The 20,539-nt window shown below is 44.8% G+C and overlaps 2 protein-coding genes across 11 annotated transcripts in view; one reads left to right on the top strand and one right to left on the bottom strand.

Moving 5' to 3' along the window:
* sh2b3 (SH2B adaptor protein 3) overlaps positions 1-5,762 on the top strand; it is a 40,821-nt gene extending 35,059 nt beyond the window's left edge. For all 3 annotated transcript variants that reach the window (XM_036527498.1, XM_036527499.1, XM_036527500.1), the window contains exon 8: positions 2,804-5,762. In XM_036527498.1, coding sequence (XP_036383391.1) covers positions 2,804-3,156 — 353 coding nt within the window. In that variant the 3' untranslated portion in view covers positions 3,157-5,762. The remainder of the gene's footprint in view (positions 1-2,803) is intronic.
* A 2,059-nt stretch (positions 5,763-7,821) lies between these two features.
* atxn2 (ataxin 2) overlaps positions 7,822-20,539 on the bottom strand; it is a 35,158-nt gene continuing 22,440 nt past the window's right edge. For 3 of the 8 annotated variants that reach the window (XM_036526371.1, XM_036526377.1, XM_036526373.1), the window contains 15 exons: positions 19,719-19,901; positions 18,869-19,048; positions 18,517-18,624; positions 16,399-16,469; positions 15,801-16,192; positions 15,615-15,681; positions 14,214-14,360; positions 13,048-13,065; positions 12,343-12,412; positions 11,959-12,152; positions 11,573-11,699; positions 11,324-11,475; positions 8,861-9,076; positions 8,262-8,436; positions 7,822-7,930 (listed from right to left, as the gene is read on the bottom strand). In XM_036526371.1, the coding sequence (XP_036382264.1) occupies positions 7,902-7,930; positions 8,262-8,436; positions 8,861-9,076; positions 11,324-11,475; positions 11,573-11,699; positions 11,959-12,152; positions 12,343-12,412; positions 13,048-13,065; positions 14,214-14,360; positions 15,615-15,681; positions 15,801-16,192; positions 16,399-16,469; positions 18,517-18,624; positions 18,869-19,048; positions 19,719-19,901 (2,129 nt within the window). In that variant the 3' untranslated portion in view covers positions 7,822-7,901. The remainder of the gene's footprint in view (positions 7,931-8,261; positions 8,437-8,860; positions 9,077-11,323; positions 11,476-11,572; positions 11,700-11,958; positions 12,153-12,342; positions 12,413-13,047; positions 13,066-14,213; positions 14,361-15,614; positions 15,682-15,800; positions 16,193-16,398; positions 16,470-18,516; positions 18,625-18,868; positions 19,049-19,718; positions 19,902-20,539) is intronic. The other 5 variants (XM_036526375.1, XM_036526378.1, XM_036526376.1 and 2 more) reach the window with 3 other exon arrangements.

Below are 20,539 nucleotides of genomic sequence, written 5' to 3'. Positions count from 1 at the left end.
CTCCTTGCATTTACACAACTATGTAGATGCTCCCTAACCATGGTTATATATTATACTTTGAATGGCTACACATGAAGAAGTCATTGAAGTGATGCTATGCTAATTAGGTTTCAGTCTTTCAATGATTGGTACTTTAATATAGGTCATTTTCTGTTTAAGTTGTGTGATATATTATGGAAAGATTGTTGTGAAAGTGATTATTTTCCAAAGAATGCTTTGTATTTTTCACAAATGTAATATTCCTGTCAATATTTCACATTGATGTGTATGATATGTAGATGTTACTTTTTCGTAAGGACCAATTAAAATATTTCTAAACGTAAATATAATCTAAACATAAGCAAATATGTCAAGTAATTAATTATTGGATGAAAAATAAGAGGAAGAGGCTTGTCTGGTGTATATAAATAACATGTATGTGTTCAGAAAGTTTAAAAAGCTTAAAGTTTAAGATGGCGAGTTTAAGATCAAGATTGACTTTTGTCTGGCCCAATAAGCAAACAAGGTACATTAGTGCATTAATGTGCGATGTGCAAACAGCATTTCCATGCTGGGTGTGTTTCTTCTATGGACACAATACGTTGTGATGTGGCAGGTTGATATGTAGACTTGTAGGAGGACAGGGATCCAGGCTTCTGTCTTTGTCATGCACAGGAATGCAGGATCTGACCAGTTATGTTTTTCTCTGGTTGGTGGTTAAGACAACTTCTGAGAACTCTGAGCAAACTGAAAAGAGGAAACGCACACACACGCGCACGCGCACGCACACACACACACACACACACACACACACACACACACACACACACACACACACACACACACACACACACACACACACACACACACACACACACACAATATGTTCACACATATGAGCTAATGTGCATTCATTTTTAGATTTGCTTGCTCTCGCTTGCTCGAAAACATGCATTCACACATTCTGGCTCACATATAGGCTATGTATTATACTTTTAACAGAGGAAGGCAGCTTCTGTGTGCCACCACATCGGAATGTGAATTTTCAAGTGAACCCAATTTAATATTCTTCCATTTAATGTCAGACTTCTCTTAATGCCACCTCTATTTTAAACAAGTTGCTACAGCCCCGTGAGTTTCCATATCAGTAGAGCCTCATTCAAACAGAAGCCAACATTATCACAATTTCAGCGGCCTGTGAAAGATCTCAAGGAAAAGATTATTTATCAAATTATGGTTGCATTTTTGTTTCTAATGAAACGGAGCACTGAGTGACAAAGAGAACTCCAGACTACTAAAAAGGGCAGTGTTAAATAATGCAGATTCAACAATAAAGGGGAGGGGTAAGTGTCAGAAAGCCGCTTTCGTTCTCTCTCTCTGCTGAAATTGGTGTACTGTAGACTCTGTAGAATCACAGCGCTCCAATTATGCATGTACTGTACGATTAAGGGACCATTTCAAAGCTGTCTGGGTAGGGACATTTCTGCAAATTTGGAATATCTCCTTGGGGGGGAAACTGGATTGCCTGCCCATTGACGTCTGATTGTGCAGACTGATTCTGCAGCCTCTGGGGCAGTAGATGGCAGCAATTTGCAATGCCTTTTCTTCTTTTTGAAAGAAAGAAAGCTGTGGCCTTATCTGGCTGGTGAAAAAAGAAAGCACAAGCATTTATTGGGTCATTATACCACAGAGAGGCAGTTTTAGCCGTTGTAATTTCCCAATTTAAACAATCCCTAGAATACACATGAAACATGGCCATACGGTGAGTATTGTAAAATATATCATTTTTAACATTCTTTTAAATCATACTACTGTTAGAAAACCTGAATCTCTTACTATCCTGCCTCAGTGCCAGGAATAGATCATAATTCGTATTTTAAAACATATTTTGAAATGTTTTAAATTGTAGATAACAACATTAGCAGCAATGTCTGTCTAGATGTTTCTGAATTTACTACAGTAATTTAAGAAAGGTATTTTGCTTAATTTGTTCTCTCTTTACGATTTACCCTGGATGTTTTGGTTTCATTGCTTGTTTCATCTTCTGCCAGGAGCCCTTTGCACTGCCTTTACCTAAAGCATGTTTTTTATTATTGAGCAGTGGAAAACTGCATTTTATGCCAAGCAGTACTCCTGGCTTTTGTTTATTTATATATATATATATATATATATATATATATATATATATATATATATATATATATATATACATAAAATATATATTGCAGCATCACAGATGTGAATATTAGCAGAATGAGAGAATGACTGTAGTTACGGTATTATGATTGGCCCCTATGATTTCATCTGCTAATAAAAATGGATGATGGTAACATCTGCACCCAAAATGTAACTTTGCCACCTTGTAGCCTTTTTACAGACAGCAAAAATTAAATAGGAACAGACTTGTTTACCACCTGGATGGCAGAGCACTAGGATTCTGCAGGAAGTGATGTCCTTTGGCCCATAGGGGGCAGTCTTCCTTCTGGACAGAGCAAAAACCTCACTTCGTCAGTGTCAGTGACCACAGTATACCACAGATGTGTCAGTTAATTATATTCAAGGTCCCATTGAACTCTTCACTAAGTGCAGGGGTGCTAATTTCCTTTTGCTGGCTAAACTGCGTTATCTCAGCCATCTAATGATTAATGAGGTCCTTCAATGAGAAATGAGCTCCTGGTTGACCTTTATGGTTAAATAAGAATAATCTCCGTCCTGTCCTACAGTCTCACTGAATGAGTCATTCCCACCAACACTGAATGTGTCATCTGCAAGTATGATACAGTATAGGAAAACCAGATTGACAATGTTGGTCGTGTTCCTGCAGGTCAGAGTGCTGCTAGCTCCGCAGTGCTTGTGCCCTTCTCTTTGCACCGCTGGAGTTCGGAGCCCAGCCTGGCCCACTGCAGTCCCAGCAGCTGCCCGCGCCTGCACCCCGCGGCCGGCCTCTCCCCAGGCACCATCCCCCCGGCGGGCCAGCTCTTCCAGCGGGGTTCCCCTGTCCCGGAGCGCCCGGTCACAGAGGGCCTGCGGCGGAGCGAGTCGGTGGGCCGGCGGCCCCTGCAGCGGCACCCCAACCCCCACCCGCCCCTGCTCCCGCAGCGCGACTCAGACTACGAACTGGAGCCTCCAGACAGGGGGCGCAAGCGAGCCATCGACAACCAGTACATGTTTCTCTGATGGCGCCCACCCCCTCCCCTGCCCTGCACTTAAGCGGCAGCGCATGGGAGTAGACACATTGACTTCAGACTCCAACCAGAGTCTCACCATGAATGTATTTTACCATTTCTACCATTGTTATGATAATAATTATTGTTGTTTTTAAAACAAGAAAATGATTTGTCGTTCTGAGGGACATTGCTACTTGGGAGTGTATGCCACTGGCAAAGGGCTGTTCTCATGACATTTAGTCCTCAGGTTGAAAAAGAGAAAAACGCTGACTCCCCCTTCCACTTTTTGCCTGTTCAACTGCCCTGAGATGCAAAGATACCCCCTGCCTTTTAAATTGTGCTCAGTAACACCTGTCCTAATGCAGATACTAATATGTTGCAAAATCGTCCGAGAATAAGATGTGCTTTAGAAACTTTGACACTGCCCTGGCAGGGATGTCCTCATAGGCTGCACCTGAGGCAAGCAGAGGGGTGAGTGAGCGAGTGAAGCTTGACCCAGAACATCGACGAGCGCAAGAGGGGGACCAGATGCCCTTCAACTCACACTGAAAACAGCACCGCAGTTCCATCAACTCCATGGGCCTTATTCATAAAGCATTACCATCATCTTACCTTTCCACCTGTTTATACAAATAAAGTGGGAAAATACCAACTCTTAGATTTAATATAATGTAGTTGGTTATAGTAACCTAATTCACATTCCGATGGCTTTCCAACTTTCAGAAGTGTGTTTTCAGGGCCACTGGTGCTATTTTGGGCAAATATCAAATATTACCTTTTTTTATTAAGATCCAGTGGTGTTTTTTAAATTAATTTATGAAGTCAAGATTACAAAACATCCCAAAATATCTGCAGTATACCCCAAAGAAAATGGTTGGAGAATTCATGGCGTTAATGTTTTATGAAGAAACCCCAGTATGCATCTTAACACAATAGTTAATTTAAGCTGTTCTTTTTTTTTCAATAACTCACCTGTGTTTTTAAGTACATTGTTCAAATGTGGCTCTCACATCCATGCCCCAGCTGCTTTGTTTCTGTATTATTAATACAGTTCTTGCATGTCTCCTGTCTTGTTGCCACTTTAACACTAACTGTTGTTAAACCCCCATATCGTAGCCTTTCAGCGTTTTTTTTCTTTTTTTTTGATGTTTTCTCTTATCATAGTAGGGTTTCCTGTTTTTAAGAAATGCGCAGTAGCATGTTGATTTCCCTTCAGGAGGAAATCCACCTGCTATGAAGTGCCATGTTACTTTTTCTACTTGTATACACAACTAACCCACAAAAGAAAAAGAGCAACAATGGTTTTACTTAACACTCCAGTTAGCCTTCAGAGAAATGTTTTTTTTAATGCTTCAGAGGAACCTAACACAAAATAGGAGAGGATAACATAAATGATGAAAAAGTCTATAATGCATTAGATAATTTATTATATAAGGGATCAAAATCATTTTTAAAGATGAAAATTTCTATAATTTCTGAAACACTCCTGACATATATTTCCATCACCTCACTTTTCTGAACATATTCAAAAGCTGTTAATGTCAGAAAACAGCAAAGAATTCCTGTTGTATTACACTTGGGTCCAAATCATGTATGTGCTCTGTATTAAATGGAAGGGAAACGGTATTGACTGCCACTCCGTTAATGCTGAGACTGCACTCGCTTCGCTGAAACCTCTTGCTTTGTCTTCAAACCTCAGGGTTAATGTGGAACTTTGTGCAATATCTGCTGCATTTCCATAGCTGATGGCTGTCAGTCTCAAACCACCACACTGAAAATAGAATGGTAGTTTATGGGCGTATGGTATATGCAAAGGCAAATTTCCCACGATACTTCCCCTTGCTTCATTAAATTAGCACATTTTTTAACACGTTGCAAACTGTATGTGTATCACTACCTCGTTTACAGTGTTCCACTTCACCTAGGATGGTGTTGATATTTGAACAGGGGCTCAGTTGTGAACAATGACTAAATTCTGTTTCTAAATGTATCAAAATACATTTGCTTTGTAACAACATATAGGATGTAAGATGATTATACACACACACACACCCATATGTATTGCACACATCCTTATATGTACAGGGTGTACAGAACCATTCATTTTTTTATATTGAAATTCAATACACTCCATTAACTTTATCTGCTCTGAAGCAAGTCAGCACCAACCGTAAATGGACATTGACTGACCCATGATTCCCCCCCCCCACATATAACCAAAATATAGACCATGTCAGACATATTTATAGTCCATTCTTTTACATACAACCAAAGCAATTGGCTGTCAGTAGCTCATAATGTACACAATGTTGAGGGATTTTATATCTCCATTAGAATCCGTTATATATTGGTCAATGTATTAATTATATGTCCATCAGTTTGCAGAATTTCTCAGGTCAAAGCTCTACAATCATTAAAAAAGGGTAATATTGCATGTACCCATTTTTTGTTTGCCCATGTCCCTCACAAGTCAACACAATGAATGTGTCTTCTCTATACTGTCAATTGTATACTCTATATGCATTAAGAGCACTGTAAATCTTTCCATTTCCCCCCTGCAATTTTAACCACCCCCCAATAGCTTGTCCTGTTTGAGAAGAAACCCTAATGCATAAATGTCAGAGTAACATTTGTTCACATAAAATGAATAGAATATGCATTTATTTTAAATTATATTAACTCTATATTTGATTTTTTTAAAATAAAGCTAACATTAAAATCAAGTTCTGATAAAATGGTCTTGACTGTACTTGTTCTTTGATGTGGTATGAAAGCTTAAGCCAATAAGTGGTCCTTATGACCATTTTTAATTGTTCGCATTCAAGGTCTCATCAAAAAATGGCCAGCGGCCAAGCAGACCTTGTGACCCGGTATGAATGATGGTTCACCAGTTGTCCTGAATGCAGATCAATTTGCTGTGAAGAAACAGGTTCTCAGAGCTTTACTGTAGTCACATGTCTTTGGCTTTTAAACAAGTATCACAGGGGCATTACTGGACAGCTTTGTTTTGTAACAATCAATCACAGTAATAATGTTCAAACAGGGAAGACATGTATAACATGACATACCATTACTGAAGATTGAGAGAAATATAAAGATGCTGTTTCATTTTGTACTGTTGGACAAAATCAGTTTTGTGTTGTGGTCCCTTTCGCATCACTTCCTGTGAGGCAATATTGACCCTGGTCTTTAAATTGTCAGAATGGAAAAATCAGTCTTAAACTGCAACAGCATCCTTTATGGTTAAGCTTCATACTGCCCCCAAGTGGTGATTTTACTCACGTCCCCCAAACTGTTTCGGTATGCTTTGTTCTTTCTGTTGTGGAGATTAAACTCTCACCACTGAATCTTGCTGTAAAAAAAAAAAAACTGAGGTGCTCCCAAGTTCACAGAGCCATGAGAGGTACCCATGATGCAATCAGACGCGAAGGATCAAGTGGTGTGAGTGTGTGGGAGAAAGAGCACAAAGGCCATGGGTTCCATTCATCAACAGGCACGCTGGATACCACTGCAGCAGCAGTGGTCATGGTGTCCATTTTCCCCACATTGATGTCAGTTTTGAAAGGAATTAGTGCTAACGAAGTAACAGTCATGATGAAGACCGTTTCACCTGCTCACACTCCTTACAATAAGGACTTCATTATTCACAGAGCACAGCAGTGGACATCAAACCTTTGGTGGCACATAATTGGTTAATAATCCATTTTGTGCAAATAGCAGTCAATGGCACTAATTTAACAGTGAAACAGATTAAATTTATATCATATGTAAAATGGGTTCCCATTCAAATATTTGACAGCTTGTTCATCTGTTCCACTGTTAGTAACCTCCATGCCCCTAAAGATGAAAAAAGGTAAGCAAAAAAGAACTAGTTTACAGTTCAAAGAGTGGAAAAATGTTTTAGTTCATAAAATAATGAATATTCTGTCCTCTCACTGAGTGAATATTCAGTGGATGCCCTGGCAAAGTTCAGACTTAATTTTTTCCACAACTCTTCGACGATATTACATTTCCCGTATGATTTTTTTTAAAAGACAAGTCAGCCAAGACATGCTCATTGTTCATATTTTCCATAGTGTGTGGTAACCCTTCTGAAAACGAATCTTGCCGACAGTGGTGAGTGCAGAAAAATATGCAAGAGTCAATCATACAGTTTTTAAAACTTTTTTTAATGTTTTTAATTTTTTTTCTCATTTTTTAAATTATTTATATTATCTACAAAGTAAAAGTTCTTTTTAACTTAAAAGTTACATAACTGTCAGGTGAGGAGGGATCACCTCAGCAATCATGACTCATAAATAATCCATCTTTCTTTTTGCCAAACGGGTTAATTACAGGGAGGTTGTTTTTTTGTATTTTTTCTCTTTTTTTTTTAGTTTCAAGTTTGGTTAGAACAAGGAGTTTTACCCAAGTCTTGAATGCAGCAATAGCAGCAGTGATTAACAGTAAATGTTAATACTTTCTTTAGATTGGAAGAGTTTAATAACTTACAAGGTGCACAGGAAATGGAAGTTCCAGTTTTGGGTAAGGGGGCTCAGCAGGAGTCTTAATAGGATATGATTCATAAGGGATTTCCTTTCGGTTATTAAAACTCTTTTAGTTCCAAAATGTTTGTCCACTGCAAGTTGACCTGTTAGCATTCCTAATTACTGGTACAAGAAAGCAAAAGTGTAGCAGGATGAGAGAATCGCCATCTCTTTTTTGGGGTCTGGAAAGCGGGCTGGAAGAAGAGACGGGTCCAGTCTTCATGGTCTCCTACAACTGCTGCTGATGGTGGGGTTGCACTGCGGGGCGTAGAAGGCAGGGGAAAAAAAGAATCAGCAAACTGCGACACCAGCCCACAGGCACAATATCACTATTTGCATATATCTAGAAGTCCATCGTGTGTACACAAATGACTAGTGCGCAATATGATTCATGTAAAACCGTAACACCATAATTTTACTCGCAATTAGTCATGACCCAGTTTTACCAACGGTTCGTACCAAGTTCAAAGAGAGCACTTTGTTGCAAGTGCCTCCGATCGCTGTGCACTTAGGAGTGCTTGCGCAGACGGGGTGTCATTGAGGGGTGCTGCGTTTTGCTGCAGCTGCTGATCGGCAGGGACGGCCCTACCTGAGGGGTGTGCCATATAGGAGAAGTGTGCGGTGGAGGACACGGGGATGGGGGGGAGGGCGCTCTGCGGCATGGGGGGCTGGGGGCCGCCTGGCGGCTGCGTGGCCATCAGCATCATGGGAGGGTGAGCGGGCGTGGCGTGGTGGGAGGGCACCATCCCGGACTGCATGTGCGCCTTCAGCAGAGAGACACGGAGACGGGGAAGAAAGAGTGGTGAGAGGGGAGAGGCACCACTAACGCAACTACAGATGCTAATAACAGTAATCGCTGTTTAATTACAAGCTGTGTCAACTGCAATGGACGCCAACATTGTTTTTGGTGGTTTTTTGTTCGGGAACCTTGCCTTGGCAGTACTGTTTTCTCTAATGCTAATAACAGTCATCGCTAGTTGGCTACTGTTGTGCGCATTAGTACTGATATTACTGTTATTTGCTTTAGTGGTACTGTGTTCCACTGCTTGTGTTGCTCGTTTGTCCTCAGCGTTACTGCGTTTCCTAGTGGTAATAACAGTCGTCCCTATTTGACTACAGTTGTGTGCATTATTAGCGGTGTTAGCGTAATCTGACCGGGCAGGGCTGAGCCTCGGGCCACGAGCTTACCTGCTGCACGTGGGCCATGTGCGAGGGGTTGTAGCCGTGCTGCACCTGCTGGGGGTGGATGTAGACGGCCTGCTGGGCAGAGGGGAAGCTGGCCTGCGGGGACTGGGGGTTGGGCCCGGGGGTCATGGAGGGCGGGGTGGGCGCCAGCGCCGAGTACATCTGCTGCTGCGGCGGGTTGCCCAGGTGCAGCGCCTGCGCGGCCTGGTGCTGGGCGTGCTGCGGGGGGACGGGGGACGACAGCGTTCGTCAGCGTCACCGCATCGCCACTCAGCGAAACGGCCCGCTCGAAAGTTCCCCAACGCCGCCCGTTAGCCTGGACGTGGCGCCGTGGGGTAGCTGCCAAACCATTTTAATTACTGCGGGGGCTCAGACAGAATGAACGCCCATCCTCTAGCTCTTACTGCCTGAGGTAAAGTGGCCAGCTCTGTAATAACAGACTTTCTGAGCACGCTGATGTTACCAACAAATGTTGCAATATTTGTAATTGAGGGCGTACTGCATTTTTTAATATACAGGACACGAGTTTCAGCTAGAACATTGTTTTTCGATGTGCCACTGCAGGTCTAATGATCAGCATAACACACTGCTATTCAAGTCACCCTTGTCTGCATTTTCCTGTTACTTAATGCTTAAGGACAAAGTTTAATGATGAGGAAAGGCAATTAAGCCCACCTAGGCTTGTCATAGTACCTACAATTTATAGTATATCTACCACTGTGCCAAGCCGGGTCTTCAACACTTCCTGTGGCATTCATATTTCAGTATGAAAAATACTTCCTGTATTTTTCTTCTTTCGGTTTCTGTGTAAAAATTACCATCTGACATATTTCCATATATACTGTCATTTTCTGCTGATAATGTTTAACCTCATATAGCTTCTGTATAAATGTTAAATACATAAAACCACGACAATCCTCTCCCCCACCAGAGGTTTCCAGCCTTTCATTTGGAATGCCTTAACTATGGTACTGTGTACCCTTAATACCTCCCGCCCTCTCTGAACTCCACAACCCGCTCGGTGCCTCACCCTACTTTAAATTTGAACCACGCGCCATCACACTGCATCAGCGCCGCTCTGGTCTAACCTGCGCCGTCTGCACAGGTCCAATGCAAGAGGAGCTCCACTGTCCACTAAACCCTTCTCCCCTAAATCAGTTTTAAAGCCGCACATTAAAACCCAGCATGCAGCTCTGCTTCCCTGAGCTAGTGCGCAATCACAGCAGAGTCCAGAGACAACCATAGGGGATCTGCTCTCAATTTCAGTTGCCAAGTCAAACAAATTGCTACTCAAAGCTACTCTTATTTACAATATTAGTTAGAATGCGAACAATGACCCATGGGTCTACACCAACTCTGACCAGTAACTTGTCCATGTAATCCATATAATTTTTTTACCTTTTTTATATTTTCCATATAATCCTCTCTGTCACTTCAATGGCGACAAAAGGATTACTTTAAGAGTGAACCTGGCTTACATTCCTGTGGATTGCATACCTAAACTCACCAAAAATGAAATTTGACAATCTCTTCTAATTTGTATTTGCTGCAGGTAAATCACGCATGCACGCGCACACACACACACACACACACACACACACACACACACACACACACACACACACACACACACACACACACACACACACACACACACACACAGAGTAAACAACTGCCCCAGCAGAGCATCAGTGAGTCAGGCAACACCAGTCGATCGATCAAGCAAGAGCAACAGCGCACAGAACAGATGCCTCTCAGCAGGCTAAGCACTGCATGTTTCCAACGTCTTCATACACGCGCACACACACAGATCTCAAGGTGATGTCTCTGCTTCAGGTCTGATGGGGCAACAGCTGGCAAAACCCAATTCAATTTTAGCCCTCTAATAACTACATGTTTGGAGGCTACACATTCTCATCCTACATGAAATGAAACAATGCCGACGGTCAATACTGCCTGCTGTGAAACCTAAACGCTCACCCAACAAAGACATGCTGCCTTTGCAACAATACCCAACCAACATTCAGCAAAGTCCACAACTCCAGCGCCAGCTGCAACTAGCAGACAAATCTGAGCGCCAGCTTTAAAATTTGTGCAATAAACAGTGTATATTTTCGCTGTGAATGACTGCGGGGCTGCGTTCCATGCACCTCCGTCCTCCCCGATCCGGTATCAGAAAGCAAACACGGTTACATTATTGGCATTTCACAGACACTATTATCCAGAGCGACTCACATAGGTGACAATTTTTTACATGTTTAAACAGCTGGATATTTACTGAGGCTTTTCCTCGCTAAGCACCTTGCCCAAGGATACAGCAGTGCTCAGCAGCGAACGGAAGCAGCAACCTTTTGGAGTCCTGCTCCTTATCACTATGCTACACATAGTGGCTTGCAAAGTGGCTTGCTCCGCGAGGGCTGATCAGAGATCAGCGCAGCAGGAGGAGGAGGAAAAGAAGAGGCTCACCTGCACAGGACTGGGGGCGGGGTGGTTGCCCGTGTGCTGGCCCTGCGGCTGCTGCTGGCCGGTGGGAGTGGCGGAGGGCTGCGGGTGCTGGGGGTGCGGGTGCAGGGTGGCGCTGGGGTGGGTGTACTGCTGGGGGATGGGGCCCGGCGACACTGCAACACAGCACACGCCCGTCAACCTAAGCCACGCCTCCGCGGCCACATTCGCTCTCCGTGCATTGTAAGGTGGGGGGGCAAGGGGGGCCCTTACCATACATGGTGTGCGTCTGCTCGCCGTACTGGGTGGTGGAGGACGACACCAGGCTGGGCTGGCCGTGAGTGGGCGGGGCCATCATCCTGGCACCACCCTGCATCACAGGGCTGAAGACATGCTGAGCCTGCGAGGGGGAGAGCTAAATCACTGCTCTGGACAAACGAACAGACAGACTCAAGCACAAGCAGTTTCCCATGTGGGAGCACACGTTCATGCCTAAACAGCGGGTCACAGAAACGGCTCACGAATCATTTTGCCGTCTTTTACAGATGTGCACGCAGTAGTTGGCAGCAGAGACTGACAGTAATTTCAATTTCCATATGTACTGAACTTGTTAGTAGACAGGACAGAGAGTAAGTCATATATAAGTGCTTAGCTGGTACCTGGGACTGGTAGTGGGGCATCTGCTGCACAAGGGGCTGACTGGAGAACTGCTGCGGGCTGCAGGTGAAGTACTGCGCAGAGTAGGCGGGGCTGGGGGCCACTATGGGCGGGCCGGCAGCGGTCGCCGGGTGCATCATGGTGGGCGTGCCCTGCGGGTGGTGCTGGTCCGGCCTCTGCTGGGGCATGTTGGGCACTACGATAAAGAAGGGGATCCGAGGAGAGGCGAGGGGAGCACAGCAGGTGCCGGTTACTACTCACTGAACAACCAACCGACCGAAAACAACCAGAATTCTCAACATGCCTCTTTCCTCTTTCTTAGTCAGCCAGTTGCAACGCACTACAAAGTGAAAGAAATGTCTAGAAAGCGCAGCCAGCATTCGTACCTTTACCTGGTCTGTAGGGCTTGGTCTGGCTCACCGGGAGCGGAACCTGGACGTGGTACATGGCTGGAGGCTGAGGTGGGAGAGACAGAAAAGCCGCAGGGGCATCAGTGCAGGAAGAGGACAGCTCCTCCAAACCCCCCCCCCCCCCCTCCCTCTCAAACTGCACCCCGTCCTCTGGTCTGCAGTTAGCCGCAGGTCACGGCTTCCCTGCTCTCACCTTCAGGCAAACGTCCCTGCTTTGCTTACTGCTCGTCTGCCCTCGGACCCGGCCTCAAACGCACGGCGGGCCACTGGTCACGGCTCATTTCATACAGCATCAACAAACACTTCATTCATCGTCTCTTTCCAAATGATAGTAACATGCAGATAGCAGTAAAGACATCATTTCAATTTAACGTAAACTAATCAAACAGCGAAGCTCTGTCCATGACGGGAGACAGATGAGCCATCATTCATCTCAAACGTAAAAAAAATCCCCATGGCAAAAAGATGGACATTTTTAGAGGAATGCCCCTTTGCAGTAAGCTAATAAAGCCAAAAACAACAACAAAAAAAAACACTGAGAATGAGGTTAATCATATTCATGATAACTGTAACCAATTGCAATAAGAAATAGGCAAACCAACATCTGATGGAAAATCATGGCAAGCAAACAACTCAAACAGATTTTCAATAAAAAAGAAGAAATTTTAGAATGGCACAAACCTTCCAGATAATGCTTTTCTAATGGGGAGAGAGAGGAAAGGGAGAAAAGAAAAGAACCAAACTTTAGTTTGTTTTTTTTCTCAAGGGTTCGTTTTTCTTAGTACTGCAACAGTGACCGATGTTGGATCACCAACTATTTCTTACAGCAACTCTGTTGAATTCCCTACAGTGAAGGCCATGTTTTCTTTGTGTTGTAACCGTCTAATCAAGGCAGTCATTATGCTGTGCTTTAGCCAATGCTAAAAGTGCACGTACTTTAAAGCAAAGTAAGAAGGTCAATTTTGTGGTGAGACTTGCATGAAAAAACAATACATGGAGATTACGCAAAATTTAAGGGGTGCCAGGTATGTCCCGGCTAACAAATTTTTTCCATGTCTCTAAAACAAGTTATGTTACTGAAACCTCATACCAACAGCAAAAGGCCATTTTTGTCAAGTCAAAGCACATTTCATGTACCTTCACAGAAACATTAACACTGACTGATTTGAAACACAGCCTACTGCTATGGAATTCGACAAATAATTGAGGCATATGCTTTGTAAAATACTTCTCTGAACTGCACAGACGAGGCAGCAACTGTTTTCTTTTTCCTTCAGTGTTTTGAAAGCTAATCTTCTGAAGTATTTCAAATTCTTAACAAGAGATTACAGCTTCAGAAAAGAGCTTATGTAACACACCTTATCTGTCTGGAAATATGCTGTAGCGCCTCAGTAAATGGGTGAAGACAAAAAAAAGAAAACATAACAAAAATCCTTGCTTGTTCATGCACACCCAACTATATATGGAACACGCAGTCTAACAGTGGAGTTAGCTGATAAAATAAGTAATGGGAGGTAATGCTAAACAATGCATTCAAATAGACAGTAAATGCAGACGAGAGAGTGATGTTTCTGATGGATTTGACACGGTAATGCCAGGGGTGATTCTGAACGCCTAAACAAACACACAATAGACAAGTGCACACGCACACATACACAGATGACTGTAAGGCGGTCAGGACAAAAGGTCAGAATCGGGCGAGATTCCTCCTTTTCCCGGAGCTCCGGAAGAGCGCATGCACGGATGCCATGAAGAGGAAGAAAAGAGAGAGGAGAGAAGGTGCTTGCAGAAGTGAGAGGAGAGAAGAGGGGGATGGCGACGAGGAGGAGGAGAGAGCGCACGCTCACCTGAACCCCGGGGCTGACCGGGGTCAGAGGGTACATCTGGGGGAAGCACACGGTCTGGCTGTAGACAGTTGGAGGCTGCTGCACCACGATGGAGGGGCTGGGCTGGCCCTGGGGTCTCGGCGGGGTCGGGGTAGTGGCCGGCTTGGGCTACGGGGACACCGGGGTGTGGGCAACCGCATAACAGTTCACCATATGCACACCAAGGCAAACTCACTCTCTGGAGTAAGCTCTTTTGACAAATACAATTCCATTATAAACAGCTAAATTCCTGAGAAATCGCTACGTCTAAGACTAATCAGTCGAGGACATGCATGTCTGTGTGAAATTAGCTGCCATTACTAAGCCAATGTTACAATTGATGATTTAATTACATATGGGATTTCTAGAAGTCAGTACTTGTTCACTACTGAAGCTAGCCAAAACTGACTTTACACTGAGAATTATTCTACTTAAAGTTACAGTTAATCATATGGTACATTTTACCTTAATATTAGGAACCCTGTAGAATGCTGTTGATCTGGGCTTCCTTCCTTTCTGCAAATCTGTACCTCAGTTGTCTCCTTGCTGTTCTAAGCTACTCCAGGTCCTTAAGGGCTCTTAAATTCTACACAGCACATGCTGAAGCTCACCAGAACCCACAGCTCTGCTTTATCGCTCTGCTTCTGTCTTACCTCCTCATACCATTCAACTCAAAATGCAGGCATGTGATGAACAGTGAAAATCACACCAGCAAATATCTGTCCCCCCTTTCAGAAATTTATTAAAGAAACTGCAGGAATCTCTGTTACATTCCGTCAGTAAAGGATGGTAAAAAAATAAGATACAAATATCTGCATTCCTTTCTGTCCCTTCTCTCATTCCCTGCGCTGTCTGCTCTCTGCACGCCTGGTGAGCGCTCCTCTTCCCTTCACCAAAAATCCTGGGCAATAAAGAATACATCACCTGCTGTAACCAGGCTGAGTCTACAAAGCCTATTCTGAATGCATTTTCTTATGAGTAATAAGGCCGTCTATTTAACTCATGGCACTGTTCAAAGGCACAACGAGGGAACTGCAGCTGATGAATACATCCAACCACAGCAGAATGAGGCCAGTTGTGGTCTAGTGCTACTGACTCCTGGTGTCTGTCTGCGGGAGACACAGGCCAGACTCTAACCAGGGTCTCAGCTGCAGGACTCAGTCTGCACTTGGAACGGGTGCTGATCTCAGCAGATCATGGCCAGACCAGGAAGGCTGGCAACCCTACTGTGATCTCTGCTGCTAACACTGATCAATCTTTCTACTAGTGAATTATGCTCAACATAATCCCCATGTGCTCTGTCTTGATTTAAGGTGAGGAACACTCCAATGTTCAGTGCTTCTTCAACAGTAGAGACATCCGAATGCAAGTCAATGAACTTACTTGAGAGCAGAAAGCCCTTGGATTGAACTCCTTAGCGTTAGGATTGAGAGTTGATTTTCGGACTTGCCTAGAGCGTAAACAAAGAACAACAACGTCTCAATTCTCTTCAAACCCCTCCCCTATAAAACCACGCACCCCCCGCCCTTTACCCAACACTGCTTCAGTCCCCTCTCCATCAGCACTCACTCAGGGACCGGGTCCTTCTTGTCCTCCTTGTCCTCTTTGCTGTCCAGCTTGCCGCTGCCCCCGGGGCTGGAGGTTTGGACCCCCTGCGAGGTGACGTCGGGCCCCCTCTTCTGCTCCGGGGCGGGGCCGAGGCCGGAGGAGGGGGAGGAGGAGGAGCTGGGGCTGCCGGGCTTGCTGCCGCCGCTGCTGCTGCTGCTCGCTCCCCCCGGGCCGATGCCCGCGGCGGGGGGCGCAGGGGAGGCCTCCTCCCCAGCCGCCGCCTCCTGACCCGCCTTGCCCACCGGCTCCGGCCCCTTGTCCAGCGGAAGCTCTTTGGGCTTTTCTCCCGAGTCCCGTGGCTGCTTGTTTATCATTTGGTCGAGAACCGGGTCCGGGGTAGAGCTCGGCTGCAACTGAGAGAGAGGCAAGCCTTCATTTATAATGGAGGGTACACCCATATTACACATCCCATTCCAGCATACCCACATCATACACCACATTCCCATAACCAACTGTCATCCTAAGGCAGTTAGGTAAATATGTAGAACTGTGGTGATATTTTGCAATGAATGTCAAGGAACCAAATGGAAAAATATAAATGTATAGCAAGAGCACTTACCCTAAAATCTACACTGAATTTCTTCAGATTGTCTATTTGTTTCCTATGATCTGAAGCCATGGTTGGGGGGCCTAGGGAAATCAATGAAATCTTGTTAGATTATGGTTGTACATTCATGACATGCTGTCATTAGGGTTCTCTACCCATATGAAACAAACCCATGGAATCCATGCTGGACAGCACAGTGGCATGTGCATATCACAGATTCAGTTAAAGAAATTCAAAACATTCCTACCTGACTAAGCAGTACGTACTGTATTGTATGCTTGCTTCCCTTGATTTTTTAGTCAGCCATCATCACAGTGTTGTGTAAAACACAATTATGCAACATTATGTAAAAACACCACACAGGGAAAACACCAAACTATTGGCTAGGTAGCTGGTAGTCATTTCTTACACAGTCATATCTACAGGTAACTGCCAAAGTAAAGGAAACTCTTGAGTAAATGAGGCATACAAAGTATACTGAAAGCAGGTGCTTTGACACAGATGTGGTTCCACAGTTAATTAAGCAATTAGCATCCCATCATGCTGAGGGTCATGTTTAAAAATGCTGGACAGGCCCAGCTGCCCATTATTTTGGCTACAAGGGCTATAGGAAGCGATCTCAGTGACTTTGACTTTTCATGAGGAACAGTGCCTAAAGTGATGTTGGCATGGAAGTCTGAGGGAAGACATCAACCTGGGGCAAGCGCTGTTGAAAGCGCATACCCCTCAATCGCAATGTCTGCGCATTGGTTCGAGATGCAAGACAAAACAGGCGAGAAACTTTGAATCAGCTGACTGCAAATATCAATCTAGGGCCTGAGCAGGTGGTTTCATTAATAACAGTCCATTCAGAACTTCACAGAGAGGTATACGATGGTCAGGTTTCAGTGCATAAACCCCCTATGATACCTAAAATGCATGTTTGTGAATGAAGTGGTGCAAAGAACACAGTCAGCGGTCTACTCAGAAGTGGAAAAAAGTCATATTCTGCAATGACTCATTCTCTACTCTGTTTTCAACAGGCAAACAAGTGCACTGGTTGTTCATGTCAAAAGAGACCTATGGGTTCAAGTGCTTGTTTCCCATGGTATAAGGTTCTAGCAGCTCTGTTATGGTGTGGAGGGCATTCTTCTGGCATGGTTTAGCTCTACTCAACCCCTTTGATGAAAAGGTGAACGCCAGTAAATACAAAATCATTCTGAGTGATCACCTTCATCATATGGAGAAGCATTTCTATTGTAATGGGAGTGGTCTCCTCCAGGGCATGAGTGGTCAGTGAATGGCTTTATGAACCTGGAAACAATGTACACCATATGCCATGGCTGTCGCAGTAACCAACTCATCCCAGCCCAGTTGAACACTTTGGGGAGATTCTGGAACAGCACCTGAGAGTGTTTTTCACCATCCAAAAAAAAAAAACCCATCAAATGATGGAGGTTCCCATGGAAGAAGTGTGACATTAGATCCAATCGAGTTCCAGACACCTGCAGAGTCTATGCCAGGGCACACTGAAGCTGTTCTGCCAGCTTGTGGTGGCCCAAAGCCGTATTAAGACACTTTTTGTTGGAGTTTCCTTTATTTTGGCTGTTACCCGTAGCTCATTAAAAGTTATGTTCACATAAGCCACAATGTTCATTTTTCATTGACCACAGGATTGTAATATGTGTGAATATACTGGCTAGCTAGCTACTCCTGAAACTGTAGCCAGAATGATCAACATTTAAATTTAATCTAAGCTCATTTAACTAAGTAGACGGCAAATCACACCTGAAGCCATTCAAATACCCATCAACACTTGTTTAAAACTTGCTTCACAGTAATATTTCACAAAGAAAATGAACTCAGCTCAGCTCAGCTCACACACTAAGCTGCAGTGGTCAGCCTTTCAAGTTTGAAGTCCAACATGACTAGCATTTCAATGTAGGACCATGATGATGACACAATGACACAATGATGACTTCAAATGCTAATACTGCAGGTGGAGTTTTAGGATGTAACAGTAGCAACCCATCTGGTCTCCCTCTGTAGCCCTCTCCTGTGCCCAGCACTCCAAGCACTATGCCACAAACGCTTCATATTTTCCCACGTGCAGATCGGTGCCTATGCCTCTCCACCAGCGACTGGGCTCACCTTTACTGACAGGTCGGCTGATGCTGGGAGAGGTCTCACTGGGCTTGACATTCTCCTTGTTGGCAGCGGGGGAGTTCTGTCTCGTCTCCTGGACTCTTGATTCTTTCGCTTTTGAGAGCACACCAAAATACAGGGAGCAAGACTAACTCAGAGCGCACCGGCAAGGTTAAGCAAGTTCATCAGGGCAGTAAAATGTGACACACCATGTGGGAACACAAATAACAGCACATCTAAATGGTATTATATCAGAGGAAACCCAGGAGAATGTACTTGCACTGCTATGACACTGAAGCGGGTGAGACAGCACTGATGCAGAGTGGGAAATGTTTAAAGGAAGCGGGGGGATGCTTACCCTCAGCGGAAGGGGTTACGGCCCGGTTCGAGGCGGGGCTGGCAGCCGTGGGAGACACTGCCGAGGTGGCCGTGGCCACGGGGTCAACAGGCACGGTGCCAGCCTGGGGGGAGGGCATGGAGGAAGGGCCACTGGAAGCACTGCCCAGGCTGTTCTGCCGGGGGGAGCGGGGTCTGTGTGCTTTGGGAGACAGCGGCACATCTGAAACTGGCAGTTCACATACGTTTCACACAGCTCCTGTTCAGCTCAACATGAGGCTTAACAATGGCACTCTACATCTCCAGACCACCTTCCTTCTTCCCTATGCTCCACATCATCTTCTATGAGGATCTCATGGCAGTGCACAGCCTGCCTCATATGGAAAAAGAGTTCATCTTGAGGTTGGTAATGTAGGCATTAAAACTGCTAGGTTAGCAATTTTAAGAAAATTGTCATGTAACAGTCCTTTTCTGTTTTTAATCATTTTCCCATTTATGCAAACCTAATTTGGAATTACCAGTTGTACACTAGACTCATCTCACCAAGGGTGGCTGAGAGTGGTGAGATAAGGGAACCCATCCAACCCATCCACCCACATCCTCAATTGAATAAAGCCAATTTACTGGGCCACGTTGCGCTCCTGGTCATTGTCTGCTGATGATATGGCTGGGATCAACCTCGGGCTGTGGAGCTCAGCTGGCACTCTTGGTGACCACCTTAAACACTGAGCTACTTGGGAGCCCCTCTATAATTCTTTTCTTACTCACTTTTCAGAGCCTGCCGCAGAGCATGCGCTCTTCCTTGTACAAAGAGCAAAACACAAGTACATTTCCCCTGCAGATTCTGCAGCCGAGGCAAGGGAACCGCTTACCTCCACTGACCACGGAAGACCAAGTGCCACCGGAGGGGCTGCTCCGAGCGGGTGAGGCGGTTGCCACATCTCCCGGGGCATTGTGGGACATGAACTCGACCCCTGGGGGGACACCCCCCCGGCCGGTGGGGACCCGATGCGTCCGGGGGGTGCGCTGTGTCTTTGGTGACATCCTAGGAGGACCTGAGACGGGCAGGGAGGGAATGGGACAAGAGAAGGACATCAAGAAAAGAGTCAGTAATGACAATGGTGACATTAACGGCTGAGGTCATGCTGCATTCTGACGGTCCATGCAGCACACTGCCGGCCTGCTTGATTATATTCTCCAACAGGTCAATAATTTCTCATTTCCCAGCCAAGCATGCTGCCTGAAGAACCAATCTCATTGGAAAATTCTGTGGTTGGAATACTTGTCCTTGATTCCCAGAAACACTGGTAACTTACTGTAACTGGTAAGCTTTCCCAGTCATCATCTTTTTCTAAATGTTGACCACATCTGTCAATCTACATTAATGAAAATGAATGGCAAAACCAGTCACTCTCTCTTTTTTTTGGAAACTTACTGTATTAACTGAAGAGACATGAAGCTGGTAAAATTTCCTTTCCTTTCCTTTATTTTCTTGGTTTGGATAGCCTGTCATTTAACACATCCACTTGAACATAGGAACATGTAGCCGGCACTCCACAGAACATGGACCACAAGCATATCTGCACCCTCTGAACAGGGCGTACTTTACCTGACTTCTCTCATTATTCTCTCCTTCCCTGAGTCAAGTTTAACAGAGAAAAACCAGCTTACAGCTTTGCAACCCTTGGACTGG

The sequence above is a fragment of the Megalops cyprinoides genome, chromosome 4 (assembly GCF_013368585.1).
Source record: "Megalops cyprinoides isolate fMegCyp1 chromosome 4, fMegCyp1.pri, whole genome shotgun sequence".
NCBI classification, from domain to species: domain Eukaryota; kingdom Metazoa; phylum Chordata; class Actinopteri; order Elopiformes; family Megalopidae; genus Megalops; species Megalops cyprinoides.
The sequence above is the reverse complement of the archived record's forward strand: the minus strand, read 5'-3'. Positions and strand labels throughout refer to the sequence as shown.